The sequence below is a fragment of the Cherax quadricarinatus genome, unplaced genomic scaffold (assembly GCF_038502225.1).
Source record: "Cherax quadricarinatus isolate ZL_2023a unplaced genomic scaffold, ASM3850222v1 Contig432, whole genome shotgun sequence".
NCBI lineage: Eukaryota > Metazoa > Arthropoda > Malacostraca > Decapoda > Parastacidae > Cherax > Cherax quadricarinatus.
In genome coordinates, this window is record NW_027195458.1 from 84020 (window position 1) to 106900 (window position 22881).

Consider the following 22881-nt stretch of genomic DNA (forward strand, 5'->3'; position numbering starts at 1 on the left):
TGCGTATAGGCACAATTATCTGGGATAACCCCCCAAGAAAAGTCAGTGACTAATTTCCACTGGGGTCCTTTAATATCTTATTATAATTAGGTAATTATCCAGGTATTACACCTGACCCTCGGGATGCACCATAGACATGTGGCTCCTGCATGATAGACATGTGGCTCCTCCTGCATGATAGACATGTGGCTCCTCCTGCTTGATAGACATGTGGCTCCACCTGCATAATAGACATGTGCCTCCTGCATGATAGACATGTGCCTCCTGCATGATAGACATGTGCCTCTGCATGATAGACATGTGCCTCCTGCATGATAGACATGTGGTTCCTCCTGCATGATGGACATGTGGCTCCTCCTGCATGATAGAATGATGTTAGATGGACTGACTTGTGTCAGTCTCCCTCAGTCTTAAGTCAATAAAATTCAGTTGAAGTTCTTTCTATATTATTGTTCTCAAATTACTATTTGACAGCTCAAGACTGTAATATACTTCCTCCTTAACGTCATATGCCTTCGCCATTTCATTAGATTTATCTTGCATTTGAAGATCAATTTGAGGTGGCATCCACAGGTTTATTCTAACCCCATCATAACAATAACAAAAATAGAGTAATACAGCACACTTAGTTGTGTCGCCTGAGGTCACAGGTTGTGTCACCTGAGGTCACAGGTTGTGTCACCTGAGGTCACAGGTTGTGTCACCTGAGGTCACAGGTTGTGTCGCCTGAGGTCACAGGTTGTGTCACCTGAGGTCACAGGTTGTGTCACCTGAGGTCACAGGTTGTGCCGCCTGAGGTCACAGGTTGTGTCGCCTGAGGTCACAGGTTGTCGCCTGAGGTCACAGGTTGTGTCGCCTGAGGTCACAGGTTGTGTTGCCTGAGGTCACAGGTTGTGTCGCCTGAGGTCACAGGTTGTGTCACCTGAGGTCACAGGTTGTGTCGCCTGAGGTCACAGGTTGTGTCGCCTGAGGTCACAGGTTGTGTTGCCTGAGGTCACAGGTTGTGTCGCCTGAGGTCACAGGTTGTGCCGCCTGAGGTCACAGGTTGTGTCGCCTGAGGTCACAGGTTGTCACCTGAGGTCACAGGTTGTGTCGCCTGAGGTCACAGGTTGTGTTGCCTGAGGTCTCAGGCTGTGTCGCCTGAGGTCACAGGTTGTGTCACCTGAGGTCACAGGTTGTGTCGCCTGAGGTCACAGGTTGTGTTGCCTGAGGTGACAGGTTGTGTCGCCTGAGGTCACAGGTTGTGTCACCTGAGGTCACAGGTTGTGTCGCCTGAGGTCACAGGTTGTGCCGCCTGAGGTCACAGGTTGTGTCGCCTGAGGTCACAGGTTGTCACCTGAGGTCACAGGTTGTGTCGCCTGAGGTCACAGGTTGTGTTGCCTTGTGTCGCCTGAGGTCACAGGTTGTGTCGCCTGAGGTCACAGGTTGTGTCGCCTGAGGTCACAGGTTGTGTCACCTGAGGTCACAGGTTGTGTCGCCTGAGGTCACAGGTTGTGTTGCCTGAGGTCACAGGTTGTGTCGCCTGAGGTCACAGGTTGTGTCACCTGAGGTCACAGGTTGTGTCACCTGAGGTCACAGGTTGTGCCGCCTGAGGTCACAGGTTGTGTCGCCTGAGGTCACAGGTTGTCGCCTGAGGTCACAGGTTGTGTCGCCTGAGGTCACAGGTTGTGTCGCCTGAGGTCACAGGTTGTGTCACCTGAGGTCACAGGTTGTGTCGCCTGAGGTCACAGGTTGTGTTGCCTGAGCTCAGGCGACACAACCTATGAGCGGTAGCCCTAAAAAAACTAGGATTGCATCACTAGAAACACTGATCAGACACTGGTCAGAGAAATAGCAAGCATCGAACTCAAGCTAAAGGAATCCTATAGGAGTCAGGAATCGCGGGAAGAACTAAAAGCCATAAATGAAATCGAAAGAAACCCAAAGTATTTCTTCTCCTATGCCAAATCAAAGTCGAGAACAACATCCAGTATTGGGCCCCTACTTAAACAAAATGGGTCCTACACAGATGACAGCAAGGAAATGAGTGAGCTACTCAAGTCCCAATATGACTCAGTTTTTAGCAAGCCGCTAACCAGACTGAGAGGCGAAGATCAAAACGAATTTTTTATGAGAGAGCCACAAAATTTGGTTAACACAAGCCTATCCGATGTTATCCTGACGCCAAATGACTTCGAACAGGCGATAAATGACATGCCCATGCACTCTGCCCCAGGGCCAGACTCATGGAACTCTGTGTTCATCAAGAACTGCAAGAAGCCCCTATCACGAGCCTTTTCCATCCTATGGAGAGGGAGCATGGACACGGGGGTCGTCCCACAGTTACTAAAAACAACAGACATAGCCCCACTCCACAAAGGGGGCAGTAAAGCAACAGCAAAGAACTACAGACCGATAGCACTAACATCCCATATCATAAAAATCTTTTAAAGGGTCCTAAGAAGCAAGATCACCACCCATCTAGAAACCCATCAGTTACACAACCCAGGGCAACATGGGTTTAGAACAGGTCGCTCCTGTCTGTCTCAACTATTGGATCACTACGACAAGGTCCTAAATGCACTAGAAGATAGAAAGAATGCAGATGTAATATATACAGACTTTGCAAAAGCCTTCGACAAGTGTGACCATGGCGTAATAGCTCACAAAATGCGTGCTAAAGGGATAACAGGAAAAGTTGGTCGATGGATCTATAATTTCCTCACTAACAGAACACAGAGAGTAGTCGTCAACAGAGTAAAGTCCGAGGCAGCTACGGTGAAAAGCTCTGTTCCACAAGGCACAGTACTCGCTCCCATCTTGTTCCTCATCCTCATATCTGACATAGACAAGGATGTCAGCCACAGCACCGTGTCTTCCTTTGCAGATGACACCCGAATCTGCATGACAGTGTCTTCCATTGCAGACACTGCAAGGCTCCAGGCGGACATCAACCGAATCTTTCAGTGGGCTGCAGAAAACAATATGAAGTTCAACGATGAGAAATTTCAATTACTCAGATATGGTAAACACGAGGAAATTAAATCTTCATCAGAGTACAAAACAAATTCTGGCCACAAAATAGAGCGAAACACCAACGTCAAAGACCTGGGAGTGATCATGTCGGAGGATCTTCCCTTCAAGGACCATAACATTGTATCAATCGCATCTGCTAGAAAAATGACAGGATGGATAATGAGAACCTTCAAAACTAGGGAGGCCAAGCCCATGATGACACTCTTCAGGTCACTTGTTCTATCTATGCTGGAATATTGCTGCACACTAACAGCACCTTTCAAGGCAGGTGAAATTGCTGACCTAGAAAATGTACAGAGAACCTTCACGGCGCGCATAACGGAGATAAAACACCTCGATTACTGGGAGCGCTTGAGGTTCCTGAACCTGTATTCCCTGGAACGCAGGCGGGAGAGATACATGATTATATACACCTGGAAAATCCTAGAGGGACTAGTACCGAACTTGCACACGAAAATCACTCACTGCGAAAGCAAAAGACTTGGCAGACGATGCAACATCCCCCCAATGAAAAGCAAGGGTGTCACTAGCACGTTAAGAGACCATACAATAAGTGTCAGGGGCCCGAGACTGTTCAACTGCCTCCCAGCATACATAAGGGGGATTACCAACAGACCCCTGGCAGTCTTCAAGCTGGCACTGGACAAGCACCTAAAGTCGGTTCCTGACCAGCCGGGCTGTGGCTCTTACGTTGGTTTGCGTGCAGCCAGCAGCAACAGCCTGGTTGATCAGGCTCTGATCCACCAGGAGGCCTGGTCACAGACCGGGCCGCGGGGGCGTTGACCCCCAGAACTCTCTCCAGGTAAACTCCAGGTATTTCCTCTTTTTACATTTTCTGTATAGTTGTACACAGTATAATAAAAAAAATCCAATCTCAAAAAATAATTCCTTATTACCACAAAAAAAAAATGGTTATATCTGGGTTGTAGTCTCTATTCACACAGTTCATCTAGTCTTTTCAAAATGTAAATACAACCTCAAGATTTCAAATATGATTAATAATGAGGCGCTTTGTCATATCATGTATGTAGTTGTCTCTGAAAGGTTGAATGTTTGGTAACTCTATTATGTTCCAGTATGTGGCCCTGTCTCTGTCAACACTGAGTGTTTTATGTCATTGACTTCTCCATATAAACCGTACTGCTAGAGATACTTATAACCGGTAGCAGTAACATCATCTTCCAGTCTATTGACCTTGTTGCTTTCTCCATATATGCTTGACTAGACACATTTCATAATGATGGATAATGGATCTGCTAGTTCCTATATTTCCTGTTCAGCTTTCTTCAACCTCGTTTGCTAGTTCGTTTCTGATAATGTTGAATAAACTTCTGTTTGAGGAACCAAAATTAGACTCGACATCCTCTATATTTAATATTTGTTTAGTTAATTCTTCAGCTTTGTCAAACTAAATGTAAACTTTGCCAGATGGACAATTATCACACCTTTCGTCATTATGTGTTGGAATGCAATAAACCAACGAATTCAGAGACAGAAACTGTGTATTTTATCGATATTGGCATATTACATGGAGTTTACCTGGAGAGAGTTCCGGGGGTCAACGCCCCCGCGGCCCGGTCTGTGACCAGGCCTCCTGGTGGATCAGAGCCTGATCAACCAGGCTGTTACTGCTGGCTGCACGCAAACCAACGTACGAGCCACAGCCCGGCTGATCAGGAACCGACTTTAGGTGCTTGTCCAGTGCCAGCTTGAAGACTGCCAGGGGTCTGTTGGTAATCCCCCTTATGTATGCTGGGAGGCAGTTGAACAGTCTCGAGCCCCTGACACTTATTGTATGGTCTCTTAACGTGCTAGTGACACCCCTGCTTTTCATTGGGGGGATGTTGCATCGTCTGCCAAGTCTTTTGCTTTCGTAGTGAGTGATTTTCGTGTGCAAGTTCGGTACTAGTCCCTCTAGGATTTTCCAGGTGTATATAATCATGTATCTCTCCCTCCTGCATTCCAGGGAATACAGGTTCAGGAACCTCAAGCGCTCCCAGTAATTGAGGTGTTTTATCTCCGTTATGCGCGCCGTGAAGGTTCTCTGTACATTTTCTAGGTCAGCAATTTCACCTGCCTTGAAAGGTGCTGTTAGTGTGCAGCAATATTCCAGCCTAGATAGAACAAGTGACCTGAAGAGTGTCATCATGGGCTTGGCAGCCCTCGTTTTGAAGGTTCTCATTATCCATCCTGTCATTTTTCTAGCAGATGCGATTGATACAATGTTATGGTCCTTGAAGGGAAGATCCTCCGACATGATCACTCCCAGGTCTTTGACGTTGGTGTTTCGCTCTATTTTGTGGCCAGAATTTGTTTTGTACTCTGATGAAGATTTAATTTCCTCGTGTTTACCATATCTGAGTAATTGAAATTTCTTATCGTTGAGCTTCATATTGTTTTCTGCAGCCCACTGAAAGATTTGGTTGATGTCCGCCTGGAGCCTTGCAGTGTCTGCAATGGAAGACACTGTCATGCAGATTCGGGTGTCATCTGCAAAGGAAGACACGGTGCTGTGGCTGACATCCTTGTCTATGTCAGATATGAGGATGAGGAACAAGATGGGAGCGAGTACTGTGCCTTGTGGAACAGAGCTTTTCACCGTAGCTGCCTCGGACTTTACTCTGTTGACTACTACTCTCTGTGTTCTGTTAGTGAGGAAATTATAGATCCATCGACCGACTTTTCCTGTTATTCCTTTAGCACGCATTTTGTGCGCTATTACGCCATGGTCACACTTGTCGAAGGCTTTTGCAAAGTCTGTATATATTACATCTGCATTCTTTTTGTCTTCTAGTGCATCTAGGACCTTGTCGTAGTGATCCAATAGTTGAGACAGACAGGAGCGACCTGTTCTAAACCCATGTTGCCCTGGGTTGTGTAACTGATGGGTTTCTAGATGGGTGGTGATCTTGCTTCTTAGGACTCTTTCAAAGATTTTTATGATATGGGATGTTAGTACTATTGGTCTGTAGTTCTTTGCTGTTGCTTTACTGCCCCCTTTGTGGAGTGGGGCTATGTCTGTTGTTTTTAGTAACTGTGGGACGACCCCCGTGTCCATGCTCCCTCTCCATAGGACGGTAAAGGCTCGTGATAGGGGCTTCTTGCAGTTCTTGATGAACACGGAGTTCCATGAGTCTGGCCCTGGGGCAGAGTGCATGGGCATGTCGTTTATCGCCTGTTCGAAGTCATTTGGCGTCAGGATAACATCAGATAGGCTTGTGTTAACCAAATTCTGTGGCTCTCTCATAAAAAATTAATTTTGATCTTCGACTCTCAGTCTGGTTAGTGGCTTGATGTCAGCTACGACTGTATACCTTGTACATGTACTTACTGTGACATATAGTTTATTCTTGCTCTTCATGGTATTCTACCTTAAAAAATGAAAGACAAACTACAAATTACCCAGAACAAAATGGTGAGATTCATCTTGGACCTGGGATCCAAGAGAGCATGTCGGTGAGGATGAATTACAATAAGTGGATATGCTGAATTTTGAGGACAGGGTTAAGTAACGGAAGTTAAATCACGTTTATAAAATTGCTCACAAGCAGTGTGCAGAATATCTTGCTGCCAAGTTTGTTAAGGTTGGGAACCAAAACAAGTATGGTAATAAGGGAAGTGAGCACAATTTTCTAGTACTCAAAGTAGGTGGTCAGGTTTCAAACACCTTTTATTGTATACTAATAAAGGAGTGGAACGGATTGCCTATACATATCAAAGCATGTCCAAATATGAGCCAGTTCAGGAAGAAGTACCCAATGAATGAAGGTACACAAAGGGAGGAGAGTGACTTCTTGTATAACTAATATTCATGTACCTATATAATTGTAAGCTTGTACTCTCTTTAATGTTAATGCAAATAACTCAGTTTACCTTTTTCCTAGTACATCTCCTTTTATTATAACAGATTTTTACACAGATGAGTTACTCAGGTGTTTTAACTTCTAAGGTTTAAATAATACGAAATTTTAAGGACCCCAATGAAAATAAGTTGAGGGTATTATAGATACTTTACACTATGCAAGATAAGTGTACTGTGACTAAATAAACTTAACTAACCATACCACGGGCGGGGTTAAAACCCTCGATCAGAGAGTCTCAAAACGTACCTCTCGTGAATCAGTCCTTTCAGAGTCCCCAGTGTTTAGGGTTCATACGGCCTTGTGGTCCTCTCTACACTCACACCCATCAGCCCAACTCCCAGGCCAAGTATCCTCCCTCGTGGTGGTAGTGAGTGTTTATAAGAGTGGTTGCCATGCTGCATCATGGTTGATGTTGCTGATGCTTTACGCAGGCAGCTGCTGCGACTCTCGCAAGACAGTGAGGACTGCCGCAAGCTCTTTGATCATCATATTGCTAAAAAGGTATCTGATTTGGTCGCAGATTGATAGTTTCACTTCCATCTAGTCATTATAATATTATCCTATGTTCACCCTCTTCGTTTGAAACTGTCGTCCCTGTTCACCCTCTTCGTGTGAAGCTGTCGTCCCTGTTCACTCTCTTTGTTGAAGATGTCGTCCCTGTTCACCCTCTTCGTGTGAAGCTGTCGTCCCTGTTCACCCTCTTCGTTGAAGCTATCGTCCCTGTTCACCCTCTTCGTTGAAGCTATCGTCCCTGTTCACCCTCTTCGTTGAAGCTGTCATCCCTGTTCACTCTTCATGTGAAGCTGTCATCCCTGTTCACCCTCTTCATGTGAAGCTGTCATCCCTGTTCACCCCCTCATGTGAAGCTATCGTCCCTGTTCACCCTCTTCATTGAAGCTATCGTCCCTGTTCACCTAGCACATCTAGGAGTTACTAGCATGCAGATATTGCTCCTCTTCACTTAGCAAACATATCTAGGAGTTACACAACTCGTGGCTCACATCTTAGCTGAGAGTTATTAACTAGCAAGTGTATTGACTTTTTTGGGGGTTATCCTAGGTAATTTACACTTAATTGTACTTATGTGCACCTGCAGTAAGGTTATATAGTTCTAGGTACACATTAATACACAGTTACACAAATGATCATGCAAAGTAGGCTTGCTGCAGTGTTCCTCATGATATTTTATATATATGATAATTTATATAACTGTATTTATGTTTACCGGAATAAACTTACTCACCTCCCCCAGAATGCCACCCACACCATTAAGTTACCTCAGCATTAAGTTACCTCGGCTGAAGAAGCCTTATCCACAGGCAAAAACGTTTCGGTGACATTTCCTCTCTGCAGTCGTCTTTCTACCTCAGCTCATGCCAGAGTCAGGGTCCTGTCCAAAATAAATAAATAAATAAATAATATATATATATATATATTATATATATATATATATATATATATATATATATATATATATATATATATATATATGTATATATTATATTATATTATTTATTTATTTATTTATTTTAGACAGGACTCTGACTCTGGCATGAGCTGAGGTAGAAAGACGACTGCAGAGAGGAAATGTCATTCAAACGTTTCGCTTGTGGATAAGGCTTCTTCAGCCTAGGTGCAAAAAATGTGCATATGTATATTTTTTGCACCTAGCCAGGATGCAACCCACAACAGTCGGCTAAAACCTGGGTTATGAACTTTACGGTGAAGAGCAGCAATGGCTGTAAGGAGAATTAAAAAATAGGTTGGGCAAATATTTTTTAGTGGATAGATGAGACGCTTGCAGCACTTTTGTATCTTTACTCTGGTATGTTTATTCCAGAATGAAGATACCCAAATGTTGATAAATGGTTCAGGGAACCAACAAGTTGATAAATTGGACACATGTGGAACACTTGAGTATCTAGGCAACACATTGTTTACAGTACATAGTTTACAGAATCCATTTACACAAAATGTAAACACACACAGGTACAAATGTTTCACATTACTACTGTTGTAATATTTGTGTACATATATACAGGCACTGGTCTTGTTCTGTGAACTGTTGCAATCTGTGGATGTCCTTGAAACACGATTCCATACACAACGGTGTTTTTCACACCTCTACGTATGTATACAATGTATGTGCGAGCGTTGGTGTGTGCCATTTTGTGTGTGCACAACCTAACCTAAAAGTTTGTGATCACATTAGTGAAGCTTATTTTGTAAAATTCATCAGTATGACACCTGTTTCATATTCTGCCGTAGAAGACCAATACAGTGGACCCCCGGTTAACGATATTTTTTCATTCCAGAAGTATGTTCAGGTGCCAGTCAGGACCGAATTTGTTCCCATAAGGAATATTGTGAAGTAGATTAGTCCATTTCAGACCCCCAAATATACACGTACAAACGCACTTACATAAATACACTTACATAATTGGTCACATTGGGAGGTGATCGTTAAGCGGGGGTCCACTGTAATTAGCATAAAATAATTTGTATAATTGCTTACTCAGTATGTAATATCCTCTTTCAGAAGTGGGACCAGAATGATTTGGAATTTGTGCTTCAGACTTGTGGACGGTGTCTACTTGATCCCAGGTTAACTCTCATTCTTGGAGCACACTTGAGCCCATGGCTTCTTGAGCTGTTGGGGCGGGCTAGGGCTGCGTCATTAAGGACCCGGCAGACAGGAGGGAACGCACTTCATCTTGCACTGTGTCTCTCTCTTAGCAAGCTTGTTACCATTAGCAATGAAGCAGTCAGGTATGGAACACTTTTTTTAGGGAAATGGGGAGATGACTACTAGACTATATAATGTTTAAAGCTTAGATATGCAGTGAATTTTTTTTATCATAAATTATTTTTGTTAATAATCTTAAGTTTAAGTTTCCCTTTTAGGAGAAAGAAGCAAGATGTTGGTGAGGGGGAGGTGTATGAGGCAGTGAGTAGAATGAAAGTAGTTAAAGTTGCTGAGATTGGTGGTATCAAGGATAATGCGTGATAGATTACTATTCAGAATTAATGGATTCACATATGGCAAAGGTATATCAAATTGTATTGCAACATTTTTAACTGTACACAGCAACAGAAGGCACTAATACATGGCTCCTCTTGGTATTAAAAATGCTTTTGATGCTGCAAATAGAGAAGTCATATATTTGAACTAGCTAAAATAGATATTGATGGTCTACCTTTATAGTGGATACTTTGGTATCTCAGAAACAGAAAGTTGGCTGCTTTATTTCAAGGATACAAAAGTGAAACTAAAGAAGTGCAACTGGGCACTTCCAAGGCAGTGTATTAAGTTCTGCACTGTTTAATCTTTTCACTGTCCATTACATAGATCTATGTTATTAATGCTCAAGTCCCTCATGTAAATCTGTCTTTAGCTCAGCACACTCAGATAATTTGAGAGTGGTAAATTTTGGCCTAGATATGAGAGAATGGGTGTGTGTGTGGTAAGTGTGCACAGTATAAAAATAATCCTGTCCCATGTGGTGCATTATGGGAAATGCAAAAAACTGTCCTTGTGTTTGGTTTAAAATGCCAACTGCCTTGGAGGTGTTTTCTTGGATGGCTTCTCTGGATTTATTGGCCGTTTCTTGGTATCTTTTGATAAAATTGAAGGCATACTACTGAAATAGAAATTATTTTGTTTGCTTCTGGGACTGGAAGTGCTTTAAAATTGACTCCAAAGTAACAAATATTTGATCTTTGCTGATTTTCCTGAGGACAGGTGAAGTTCCCTACAGCCCCTAGCCTGGTTTATGGGCTTTTACTTCGTCTGATTCAATTCTTGGGATGCCGTAAACCATGAGCAATCATTCCTGGTTATATTTTGTTATCTAAAAAATAGGGTAAATTTGGAATTTTTTGTGTGATGAATTCAGAATGGAAAGCAAGTATAATGTAAGAGAAACCTGGGGATGTGATAAATGAACAGAGGAAGTGTGCCCGGAATGTCTACAATGTTTATTTTGGGCTGGTTTTAAATTGGAATTTTTAAAATTGTATAAAATCGGTCAGATTACCAAATTCTGCATTTTATAGAATAGTTGTATTAGTTAAATGGGCTTTTTTTTGTGCTTGGTCGATAGAATGGAAGGCATGCTAGTGAAATAGCTAAAAATTTGATTGAATTGAACGCTGGAATGGGTTTAAAATGAGACTCAATAACACAATATAGTCGAACCATGCAACTTATTTCTATGTTTTACGGAGTATTGCACTTTGAAACAATTGTAATATCATAGGTATTCTTTGTACATGATGTTCAAGACCAAAGCAGTAAAAAAAAAAGTAGAAAAAATTATTTGCTTTAATTTATAGTGTTTTCAATACCTGGAGATACCCGGAGAGGGTTTCGGGGGTCAACACCCCTACGGCCTAGTCTGTGACCAGGCCTCATGGTGGATCAGGACCTGATCAACCAGGCTATATGGAGCTATATTGTGCTATGCACAATATAAAAAATATTGTACATAGTGCTAAACATTAAAACCAATAAAAACTGAAAACTGACATAATTTATTGCCATTTATTGCATTTATCCCAAAGCTTGATCACTAGCACACTCAGCTCACACACTGAGGTCCGGAAGTCGAATCCCTGGCACGGCTAGATGACATTAGGATATGTTTCCTTAAAACACCTGTTGTCCATGTTCACCCATCAGTATAAAATGGGTACCTGGGTGTTAGTTGATTGGTGTGGGTCACATCCTAGGACAAAACTGACCTAATTTGCCTGAAATGCTCAGCATAACAAGCGGCTTTCTATATAGTGTATGTCACTGATGTTAGCTAGGCCTGTATACCTTGTACATATACTTGTAGAAATAAAGATACAGTGGTCCCTCAATAATCGTCCAGCCTGAAAGTCGTCCATTTCGGAAATAGTCCCGTTATTTCGTCTAAACATTGGCTTGCAAATGGCCTGTTAACTCGCTAATCGTCCTTCATCCAGGAGGCATACTCACGCTCTGAGCAGCCTGGGCCTGCCTTCCCAGCTAGTGTGCCATTGTTTACCAGTGAGCAACGGTCCCCTCACTTCCTCCTCCGAAATATTTCATAATATTCCATTGATTTTAGTGCTTGCAAGTGCTAAATAAGCTACCATGGCTCCAAAGAAAGCTAGTGCCAAGCCTTTGGTAAAGAAGGTGAGAAATATGATTGAATTTAAGAGAAACATCATTGAACAATATGAAAGTGGCATACGTGTGGGCAAACTGGCCAGGATGTATAACAAATCCAGTACAACCATATCTTCCATCATAGCCAAGAAAAAGGAAATCAAGGACGCTGTTGTTGCAAAGGGGGTAAATATGCTGACAAAAATGAAATCACCAGTACTCGAAGATGTTGAGAAGTTATTATTGGTGTGGATAAACGAGAAACAATTAGCAGGAGATAGTCTTATGACGTTGCTTATCTGTGAAAAGGCTAGGCAGTTGCATGACAATTTGGTAAAGAAATTGCCTGCAACTAGTGGTGATGTGAGTGAATTTAAGGCCAGCAAAGGCTGGTTTGAGAGATTTAAGAAGCGTACTGGCATACACAGTGTGATAAGGCATGGTGAGGCTGCCAGTTCTGATAAAAAAGCGGCTGAAAAATATGTGCAGGAATTCAAGGAGTACATAGAGGCTGAAGGACTGAAACCTGAACAAGTGTTCAATTGTGACGAACACAGTGACAGAGTCTTGGCCCATTTTAGGGAAGTTTTAAAGGGACGCCAGAAACAGAGCTCTCTGGACAGTTTTTTTTTGCAAGACAGGACTCCAGTGACTCTCAAGCTGGTCCTAGTGGCATTAAGAAACAGAGAAGAGAAGTAACCCCAGAAAAGCAATTGGTACCTGAGGTGTTGATGGAAGGGGATTCCCCTTCCAAACAGTAATTAATCCAATCTCTCTCCTCCTCCAGTCTTCCATACACTAAGAAGAATCGCCAATAAAGGTAAGTGTTATTCTGTTAATGTTTCATTCATCATGTGCCATTGTATTGTTTATGTACTACATCTATATTTCATGTAAAAATAATTTTTGTTTTAATACTTCTGGGTGTTAGGAACGGATTAATTGTATTTACATTATTTCTTTTGGGAAAATTTGATTCGAAAATCGTCTATTTCGATAATAGTCCCACTTCCAGAAACGGGTTATGGATGATTATTGAGGGACCACTGTATTATTATTTGAAAATTGTAAAACATAATTATTGCTGGTGCATTTACACCGCTGTTACCGGTGAGTGATAATTTTTTGCTAACTTCATCTCACTACAAAATTTTAAGTTTTTACCAGATTCCAATCATTTTAGTCTTATTTCATTCATGAAAACTCATTCTTTCAATCTTTAAAATAAAAATTATTTTTCAAAATCATGCCATACAGGAATTTTAATTTCTGATTACCACAATTAATAATGAAAAAAAATATGTATCAAGTTAATTTTGTTTAGTATTTACATTTAAATTGAGTATTTTTGCTTTTATAGATTTGTCCTTGGTTATTTTCAAGAAGCTCCAGCACCATTTGAAAAGAAAGAAGAAGAAGAATGTTATGAGCCAGCTCAAAAGAGGAGGAAGAAACAGAAACAGCAGATGTCTAGCATAACAGACAGGGAATTATTACAAGCCACTTATGATCTTTTGGTCTATGTTGGAGGAGATTTGATACATATGTGGAAGTGGTCAGGTCTCTTGTCATATTTACATCACCACTCACAGGAAGTCAAATGGTTAGTGATGTTTGCTGAGTAAGTCCTATCTAGAATGCTTCATCTTTAGTGTTATGTAATTAAATTATAAACTCTGTACATTACAATGATGTGTACATTAAATTGTAATTAGACTGTATCTTACATTTGTGTGGTAAGCTAGGAAAAGTTCACTAGATGTGCTAAAAAAGTTAGAAGAAGTTATGAAGAGTAGGTAGTTAGCTGGAAGGCAGCAACCATCTATTAGTTTGTTAATACTCGTATTAGATGTTGTGGAAATCTCATTGTGTGGATGAGTTTAGTTTTTGTTACTATAATGTAGATATAATTTGTGCACTAATCTAATGTAAAAATAATTGCAAACATACAATATATAGATAGGGGTGATTTTTTTTTTTTTTAATAAGTCAGCCGTCTCCCACCGAGGCAGGGTAAAAATAAATGCAAATATACAATATATAGATAGGAGTGAATGGAGACATGATTTCTGGGACTTGATGAGCTATTGGAGTGTGGACAGGGTAATATTTTGTGAACGGATTCAGGGAAACTGGTTAGCTGGACTTAAGTCCTGATGGCGGGAAGTGCAATACCTACACTTTAAAGGAGGGGTTTGGGATATTTGCTGTTTGGAGTGACATCTGAACTGCTGTATCTTAGCTCTTCTGCAAAGACAGATTGTGTGAATGATGGTGACAGTGTTTCTTTCTGTTTTGGGTCTCCCTGCCTCAGTGGGAGACAGCTGGAGTGTTGAAAAAAAAAATTATATATGAATCTTTTCTTTTTTGTTTTCTTTTCAACACGTCGGTCATCTCCCACCAAGGCAGGGTGACCCAAAAAGAAAGAAAATCCCCAAAAGAAAATGTTTTCATCATCAATCAACACTTTTCACCTCACTCATACATAATCACTGTCTTTGCAGAGGTGCTCATATACGAAGTTTAGAAGTCCCTCTAAACTTCCAATATCCCAAACCCCTCCTTTAAAGTGCAGGCATTGTACTTCCCATTTCCAGGACTTAAGTCCGGCTAACCAGAATATGAATATATTGCATTATTCAGTAGTTAAACAGCAAAAGTTGTTCTGAATGTATCTTGGCGCATTTTAAAGTGATCTTGAAGAGAAACTCCTTAATTCAGTCACAACATTTTAAAATGCATAAGTTGGATGCAGCTTAGCCTTCATGTGTGAAGTGTATAAAATGTTATTTTTTACATTATTATCTCACCTTTGCTATTCTCATTTTTTCCACAGGTTGACTTGTAATTGTATTGCAGTTTTATCTAGAATGAGTGAAGCTCAGAGAGAAGCATTGATAATAAAACATGTTTCACTGGAAACACACACAAGATTATCAGTAAAAAATGGACAGACAACATGCCATATATTGCCAACTGTTTGGTCTGAAGATGAATCGATTAAGAGCTGCGCAGAGTTGCGTCACACTGTCAGTGTTAGTGGAGTGTCACTTCCCATCTTTGACAGAAAATGTCTGGTAAGAAACTAGGCCCACTACTGGGGTTCATCGTCTCCTTTAATCTTCTTTTCTGTATTATATTTATGAAGCATTTTGTATTTTTGAACTAATTGTTTATTAACCCTTTCACTGTCTCCCTTCTAGATTACGTCACTGACCCCAGTGTTACTCGTGTAGATCTGCGTTGTAAGTACAGCAACTTCAAATAGGCTGTGACTGGTAAATTTTGGCTAAAGAATAGGTCTGTGTGGTGAATGTGCACATTATAAAAAAAAATCCTGTCCCCATGCAGTGCAAGATGAGAAAAGGAAACCTCTGACCTTGTCTTTAGTTTAAATAGTGACCTTGAGGTGTTTTCTAGGGTGGTTTTTATGGTTTTATTGGGAGTTTCTTGATATCAGTTGATAGATATAGAAATTATTTTGGTCAGTTTCAGACTGGAAGTGGATTGAATAGGATCCTCAGTGGCAGAAAAATTTGATTTTTGCCTTTGCCCCTGGTCTGTTGTGTGGGTTTTTACTAGGGGCAGCCTAAACCATAACTAGTCATTCTTGGTTATATTTTATTAATTTGAGAAACAGGGTAAAACTTTAACTTTTTGTGTTATGGATTAAAAACTGGGGCAGGTGTTATATATGAGAGGCTTCATTATGTGTTTAATGAACAGAGGAAAGATTGCTTTAGTGCTTGGATTGCCTGCAGTGTTTATTTTAGTCTGTTTTTAAATTGGAATTCATTGAATTTTGTTTAAATGGAGCCAAATTAACAACTTTATAGAGTAGTTCTGATAGTTGAATGAGCAGTTTCTTTTGCTCATTTGATAGAATGGAAGGCTTCCTATTTTAAGCCGATGGAACTGGAAGTTTCTTTTTCAGGTTACCTTACCTTATTAGGAGACAGCTAGTGTGTTAAAAAAAAAAGGTTCAAGGGAATATTATAGGTCAGTTTTACATAATGTAATTTCTTTACCTGAAGTATATCTGGATAGGGTTTCAGGGGTCAGCACCCTCGCGGCCTGGTCCTGACGTATGAACCACAGCCCGGCTGGTCAGATACTGACTTTAGGTGCCTGTCCAGTGCTTTCTTGAAGACAGCCTTTGTGTTCAACTGTTGAACTGTAAAACATATTTACAAGGAAAGCTTACGATATTACAGTTGTTTCACTGTAATGTGCATTGAAATGTAGAAGTGATTCACATTGACTATATTGGGTTATCCTAAGTTAAATATACATATTGTGCTTTATTAACTAAATTCCACTGTTAATATCATGAAATTGCAATGAATTTGGAATGAATAGGGCATCTTCCTGGCAGTTCCACACCCTGTTTGCTGGTATGGAAGCTGGTGTTGGAACATCAGGGCCTAGCTTTATTGTTTGTTTATGCTAGTTAGGCAGTGTTACACCATGATGCACTGTGTGAACCTACCTGGTCCTGTATTTTTTCAAAGGCTTGAGGAGGATGTAGGAGACCTAAACAGTCGAACTGATGTCAAAAGTATTGGCAAGTGGCATATTTGAAGGCACAAAAAATTGTGCAAGCTAGTACATGGACACAGTTTAACAGTTAATTTGTTTGATGTGAATATTGAATTTAAATTTTTCCTTAATTTTTTTATGGACTGGTTTGTCATATTTTCTCTTTCAACAGAAGGAAGGTTCCTTGGTGTTACTTCCATCCACTGAACGTAACCTTGAAGCTGTTGCAATGTCAGTATGTCAAGGTCATCCTGTGTTGATTGTGGGAGCTGTTGGAAGTGGAAAGACATCTCTTGTGGAATATTTGGCCTGTGTCACTGGGCGAGCTAAAGCTCCTCATCTAACCAAGGTAATGCCAAATTACTAATTGTATTGCAACTTCAGTTAATTTATTTTCAAAAATTGTGTTATTTTAAGGCTTAGACCCTTCTTATTGGGTTTCAGAATAGTACAGTAATCCCTCATTACATAGGTTATACTTCTGAAAGTCGATGCACACAGAGAAATTTAATGCACCATAAGTATTGAATAACTTGTGGGAATTTTTTTTTCAATCATTAACCTATTAACTGTCCAAACATAGATCTATGTTCTCTCGCCCAGTGCTTCAAATATTTTGAATTTTTTTTTTTTATAAATTAAAGAGGGTAATTTTCTATGTGTAAAAAGGCCAGTAGACCAGAAAATTCCCATAAGTTATTCTATACCATGTATTGAATAACTTGTGGGAATTTTTTTTTCAATCATTAACTCGTTAACTTGCCCAGCGCTTCGAATATTTTGAAAAAAAGAAAAGTTTTTTTTTTTTCTTTAAATTAAAGAGGGCATTTTTCTGTGTGTAATAAGAAGTTGGTGCTGGATGCTCACCTGACGGCAACATGGAGTCCTGCTGCTTGCAGAAGTGTTGCCGATATGCCTTTTTTTCCTCTTTTTTTTTTTTTTTTTTTTATTTATATAATTTTTATGTTCTGATAATTACAATTTGTAGTAGTTATTGTGATTTCATAGCCAATGTTTGTTCTGACACTAATATTAGGTACTGAAATAGTACTCAGATAGTCACAAACACACTGACAGGTGAACATTGTCTACAAATATATACAAAGTATTTATAAGTCCGAGCAATGTTTTAGACATGCTGCAGTATATATGAAACTCCTTGAAGCACAGAATAAGACAAGTGTCACTCCACTGCTGACAGTGCAGCAGTGAAGTGACACTTGATGATCATGCACTGCCTTGGCTTTATTTGTTTTCGTTGTTACATATAAACATGTCTGTCTATTTGTCTATCTGTCTACCTCTGTCTCTTTATCTCTTTCTCTGCTTATCTGTCATTCTGTGTGTGTGTGTGTGTGTGTCTTCCTGTCGGCTTGTCTCTCTGTCTGAGAGAGCCGCTCACGAGCAAGTATTAAACACAATGCAGAATCGTCATGTCTGATTCGTGAGCAAGTGAAAATGCATATTACTTGCCAGTCATGCTTATTATGCTTTATATCTACAAGCACTGTATAGCATTTTGTCTGGATTTTTTGGGTTATCCTAGGTAATTTACAATGTGTGATGTAAATATTATGCAGAAAATTCGGAGTGTGGAAATTAGGAAAAGGTGTGGAGTTAATAAAAGTATTAGTCAGAGGGTCAGAAGAGGGGTTGTTGAGGTGGTTTGGTCATTTAAAGAGAATGGATCAAAGTAGAATGACATGGAAAGCATATAAATCTATAGGGGAAGGAAGGCGAGGTAGGGGTCGTCCTCGAAAGGGTTGGAGAGAGGGGGCAAAGGAGGTTTTGTGGGCGAGGGGCTTGGACTTCCAGCAAGCGTGCGTGAGCGTGTTAGATAGGAGTGAATGGAGACTAATGGTACTTGGGACCTGACGATCTGGAGGAGTGTGAGCATGGTAATATTTAGTGAAGGGATTCAGGGAAACCAGTTATTTTCATATAGTTGGACTTGAGTCCTGGAAATGGGAAGTACAATGCCTGCACTTTAACCCTTTCAGGGTCCAAGGCCCAAATCTGGAGTCATGCACCAGTGTCCAAGAATTTTCAAAAAAAAAAATTTGTTATTTTTTCTTATGAAATCGTAGAGAATCTTTTTGTGAAGGTAATAAAACAAAAAGTACGAAATTTGGTGGAAAATTGACGAAATTATGCTCTCGCGAATTTTGATGTGTCAGCGATATTTACGAATCGGCGATTTTGCCGACTTTGACTCCCATTTTAAGCCAATTACATTATTCCAATCAACCAAATTCTTAGCTATTTCACTAGTATTACTTCTATTCTATCGATTGAGCACAAGAAATCGCCAAGTCAACTGTTTCAACTACAAAATAAAGTGATCGGAAATTGTTAATTTGGCCAATTTAACACAAAGTTCAAAATATTCCAATTTCAAAATAGGGTTCAGAATGAACAATGTAGGCATTCCTGGCACTAAACTAACATTTCCTCTGTTCATTAGTTATGTTTTGAGGCTTTACAAATAAATTCCATTTTGATTTTTTATTCACATAATGAATTTTTATTCACACCAAAAAATAGAAGATTTACTGTTATGCAATACTGTAATAATTGTATAAATATCATCACCATAATTGTAAATGTATATTAGACCCACCAGCTGACGTGTATTAGACGTGTGAGGTCGTTTGTTTACTCTTGAATATCGGCAAAAATTTAACATTTCTGCTACTTTGAGCTCAGTTTCAAGCCATTTCCAGTGCTAAAACCAATCAAAATCATCTCTATTTCTGTAATATGTCTTCCATTCTATCAAATGAGACCAAGAAATCGCAAATACAACTATAAAAAACATACGAAAAAACACTGCAAAGTTGCTGTTTTAATCGAAAAATCATGATTTCATTTTTTTTCTCTCATTATACACAGTGTGCTGCAGGATCTGTTTTATGTGGTGCACACATACCACATAGATGTATTCTCTCATATCTAGGCCCAAATGTACCACTCACAGTTTATCAGAGTGAGCTGAGCTCATGGCGTAGATCTACGGTTTGGACCCTGAACGTAAAGCCGTAGATCTACGGGACGGACCCTGAAAGGGTTAAAGGAGGGGTTTGGGATATTGGCAGTTTGGAGGGATATGTTGTGTATCTTTATACGTATATGCTTCTAAACTGTTGTATTCTGGGCACCTCTGCAAAAACAGTGATAATGTGAGAGTGTGTTGAATGATGATAAAAGTATTTTCTTTTTGGGGATTTTCTTTCTTTTTTGGGTCACCCTGCCTCGGTGGGAGATGGCCGACTTGTTGAAAAAAAAAAATTATTTATGTGCACCTGTGAGACGGAGATAGAGACAGAGTAATACAGTATTACAATTCTGGTAATCAAGCTCGTAGTCTATTTTATGGGAATCATAACCAGTACTCGGCTGTAGAGAATTAAGATATCATTTAACAATTAGCCCATTACCAGAACTGCTAGAACTGTAATAAGAATATAATCCTTTAGTACAAAACACATACTGTTCTTTTTAAAATATTTACTAGTAAATTATTTTAGCATAAAATAAGAGTATGTTCTTTGGTACATAATATCTACAAAGAAACATCTATTATTTTTTTGGTACATAATTATCACGTCACAGTAAAACAGTTATGACCCTACCCTCCCCGTGTCACTCAACACTACCTTTCTCTCAGTGTCACATGACACTGCCTTCTTCCATGTGTCACACGACACTACCTTATCTCCGTGTCATTGACACACCTGTGTCACATGACACTACCTTATCTCTGTGTCATGACACACCTCTGTCACACAACACTACTTTTTCTCCGTGTTACAACACTCCTCTCCGTGTCACACATCTTTTTCTCCATGTCATGATGCTCCATGTCATACAACACGACACTACCTTTTCTCTGCGTCACCTGACACTGCCATCTCTGTGTTACAAGACAATACCTTTTCCAAAGGGTTACACAACACTTCCAAATGTCACACGACTCTCGTCACACCGTCACCCGTATATCCTATCACCAACACACACTTCTTACAGATACTGAAAGGAACGGGAGGTACAGAGCTCTATGGACAGATTTGTTGTGCGACAGAGGTCCAGTGACTCTCAAGCTGGTCCTAGTGGCATTAAAAGAAGAAGGGAAGTAACCCCGGAAAAGGACTTGCTACCTCAAGTCGTAATGGAAGGGGATTCCCCTTCTAAACAGTAAGAAGATAATGCTCTCCCCTCCTCCCATCCCATCAATCATCACCAGATCTTCAATAAAAGTAAGTGTCATTTAATTGTGCATGCCTTTTTCAGTTTGTGTGTATTAAAATTAACATTTCATGTGGTAAAAAAAAATTTTTTTCATACTTTTGGGCGTCTTGCACGGATTAATTTGATTTCCATTATTTCTTATGGGGAAAATTCATTCGCATAACGATTATTTCGCATAACGATGAGCCCTCTTGCACGGATTAAAATCGTTAACCGGGGGTCCACTGTACTGAAAACGCACGACACCATCAACACTAACATCTCTCCATGTCACACAATGACACTACCTTCTCTCCGTGTCTTACAACGACAATACCTTCTCCGTGTCACACGACACTACCTTCTCCGTGTCAAACAACGACACTACCTTCTCCGTGTCACACAACGACACTACCTTCTCTGTATCACACAACGACACTACCTTCTCCGTGTCACACAATGACATTACCTTCTCTGTGTCACACGACACTACCTTCTCCGTGTCACACAACGACACTACCTTCTCCGTGTCACACAACGACACTACCTTCTCCGTGTCACACAACGACACTACCTTCTCCGTGTCACACAATGACATTACCTTCTCCATGTCACACAACGACACTACCTTCTCTGTGTCACACAACGACACTACCTTCTCTGTGTCACACAACGACACTACCTTTTGTGTCACACAACGACACTACCTTCTCTGTGTCACACAACGACACTGCCTTTTGTGTCACACAACGACACTACCGTCTACGTGTCACACAACGACACTACTGTCTCCGTGCCACACGACGACACTACTGCCTCCGTGTCACACAACGACACTACCATCTCCGTGTCACACAACGACACTACCGTCTCCGTGTCACACGACACTTCCGTCTCCGTGTCACACGACACTGTCTCCGTGCCACACGACGACACTACCGTCTCCGTGTCACGACGACACTACTGTCTCCGTGTCACACGACGACGTTACTGTCTCCGTGTCACACGACACTATCGTCTCCGTGTCACACAACGACACTATCGTCTCCGTGTCACACAACTACACTACCGTCTCCATGTTTCACGACACTACCGTCTCCATGTCACACGACACAACTCCCAGTGTTACACACGTCGTGCGAAAGCCAGCAGGAAACTAAGTCCAGCTGATGTAATCTATCAAGTGAGCTGAACTGAGTGAGGCTGTCAGGTGACTCAGTGAGGCCAGCTCAGCAGCTTCAACATTAGGTGTGATGACATCACACAGGGTACTGCAGGCCGGTAACCAATTAGCAGCATCCAAGTGGTCAGCCAACCACCTCTCCTTTTATCCTGTTCTGGGTATGCAACACAGAGATATAGACAGAGACAGAGGCAGAGATAGATACAGACAGACAGACAGACAGAGAGAGATAGAGACAGCCAAAGTCAGCCAGCCACCCAGCCAGCCAGCCAGCCACCTGGCCAGCCAGCCACCTGGCCAGCCAGCCACCCAGCCAGCCAGCCAGCCAGCCACCCAGCCAGCCAGCCATCCGGCCAGCCAGCCACCCGGCCTTCCAAGCATGTATTACACATGTTCCAGAATTGTTTCTCTTAGGGCATAGGTTATAGGACATTCTGATAGGATAACACTACAAGTGATATAATAATTGAAAGGATGTTGTACATGGGTTATTATCGAGGTTGTTGATATTTCCTCTACCACTTGTGGCCACATCTATCTCGAGGACACTAAATTCGGGGCCATCATCACTTTCCTCTTAAAAGGGGAGTGTTAATATGACATATCAGTGAATCTCTGGTGTTTGCCACTCTTTTTGCTCTAGCTGGTGCTCAGTTGAGCTGGTGCTCCCACAAGGTGGTAAGTGGTCCCAGATTTTTTTAATACTGCACACACTGAGTGTTAAGACCCATTCTTTACTGACCAGGCATCTTGGGCCAATCGTCCCAACTTTGGTGGTAGGAAAAATAAAACGTTGATCTACGTTTGGACAGTTAAGGGGTTAATGGCAGTCTTTCACAAGTTCCAACTGTGAGAAAGAGACATTGCCATGAATGGTTGTACTAACTCTTACATAATGATTTTATTGATTCTCTGTA

General features: G+C 41.0%; 1 protein-coding gene across 1 annotated transcript in view; it reads left to right on the forward strand.

Annotated features, from left to right (window-relative positions):
• Window positions 1–7178: 7178 nt before the first annotated feature.
• LOC138851369 (midasin-like) overlaps window positions 7179–22881 on the forward strand; it is a 90725-nt gene continuing 75022 nt past the window's right edge. Inside the window, exons 1-5 of the mRNA XM_070080422.1 lie at window positions 7179–7379; window positions 9418–9647; window positions 13376–13618; window positions 14852–15092; window positions 16727–16903. Of these exons, the coding sequence (XP_069936523.1) occupies window positions 7281–7379; window positions 9418–9647; window positions 13376–13618; window positions 14852–15092; window positions 16727–16903 (990 nt within the window). The 5' untranslated portion in view covers window positions 7179–7280. The remainder of the gene's footprint in view (window positions 7380–9417; window positions 9648–13375; window positions 13619–14851; window positions 15093–16726; window positions 16904–22881) is intronic.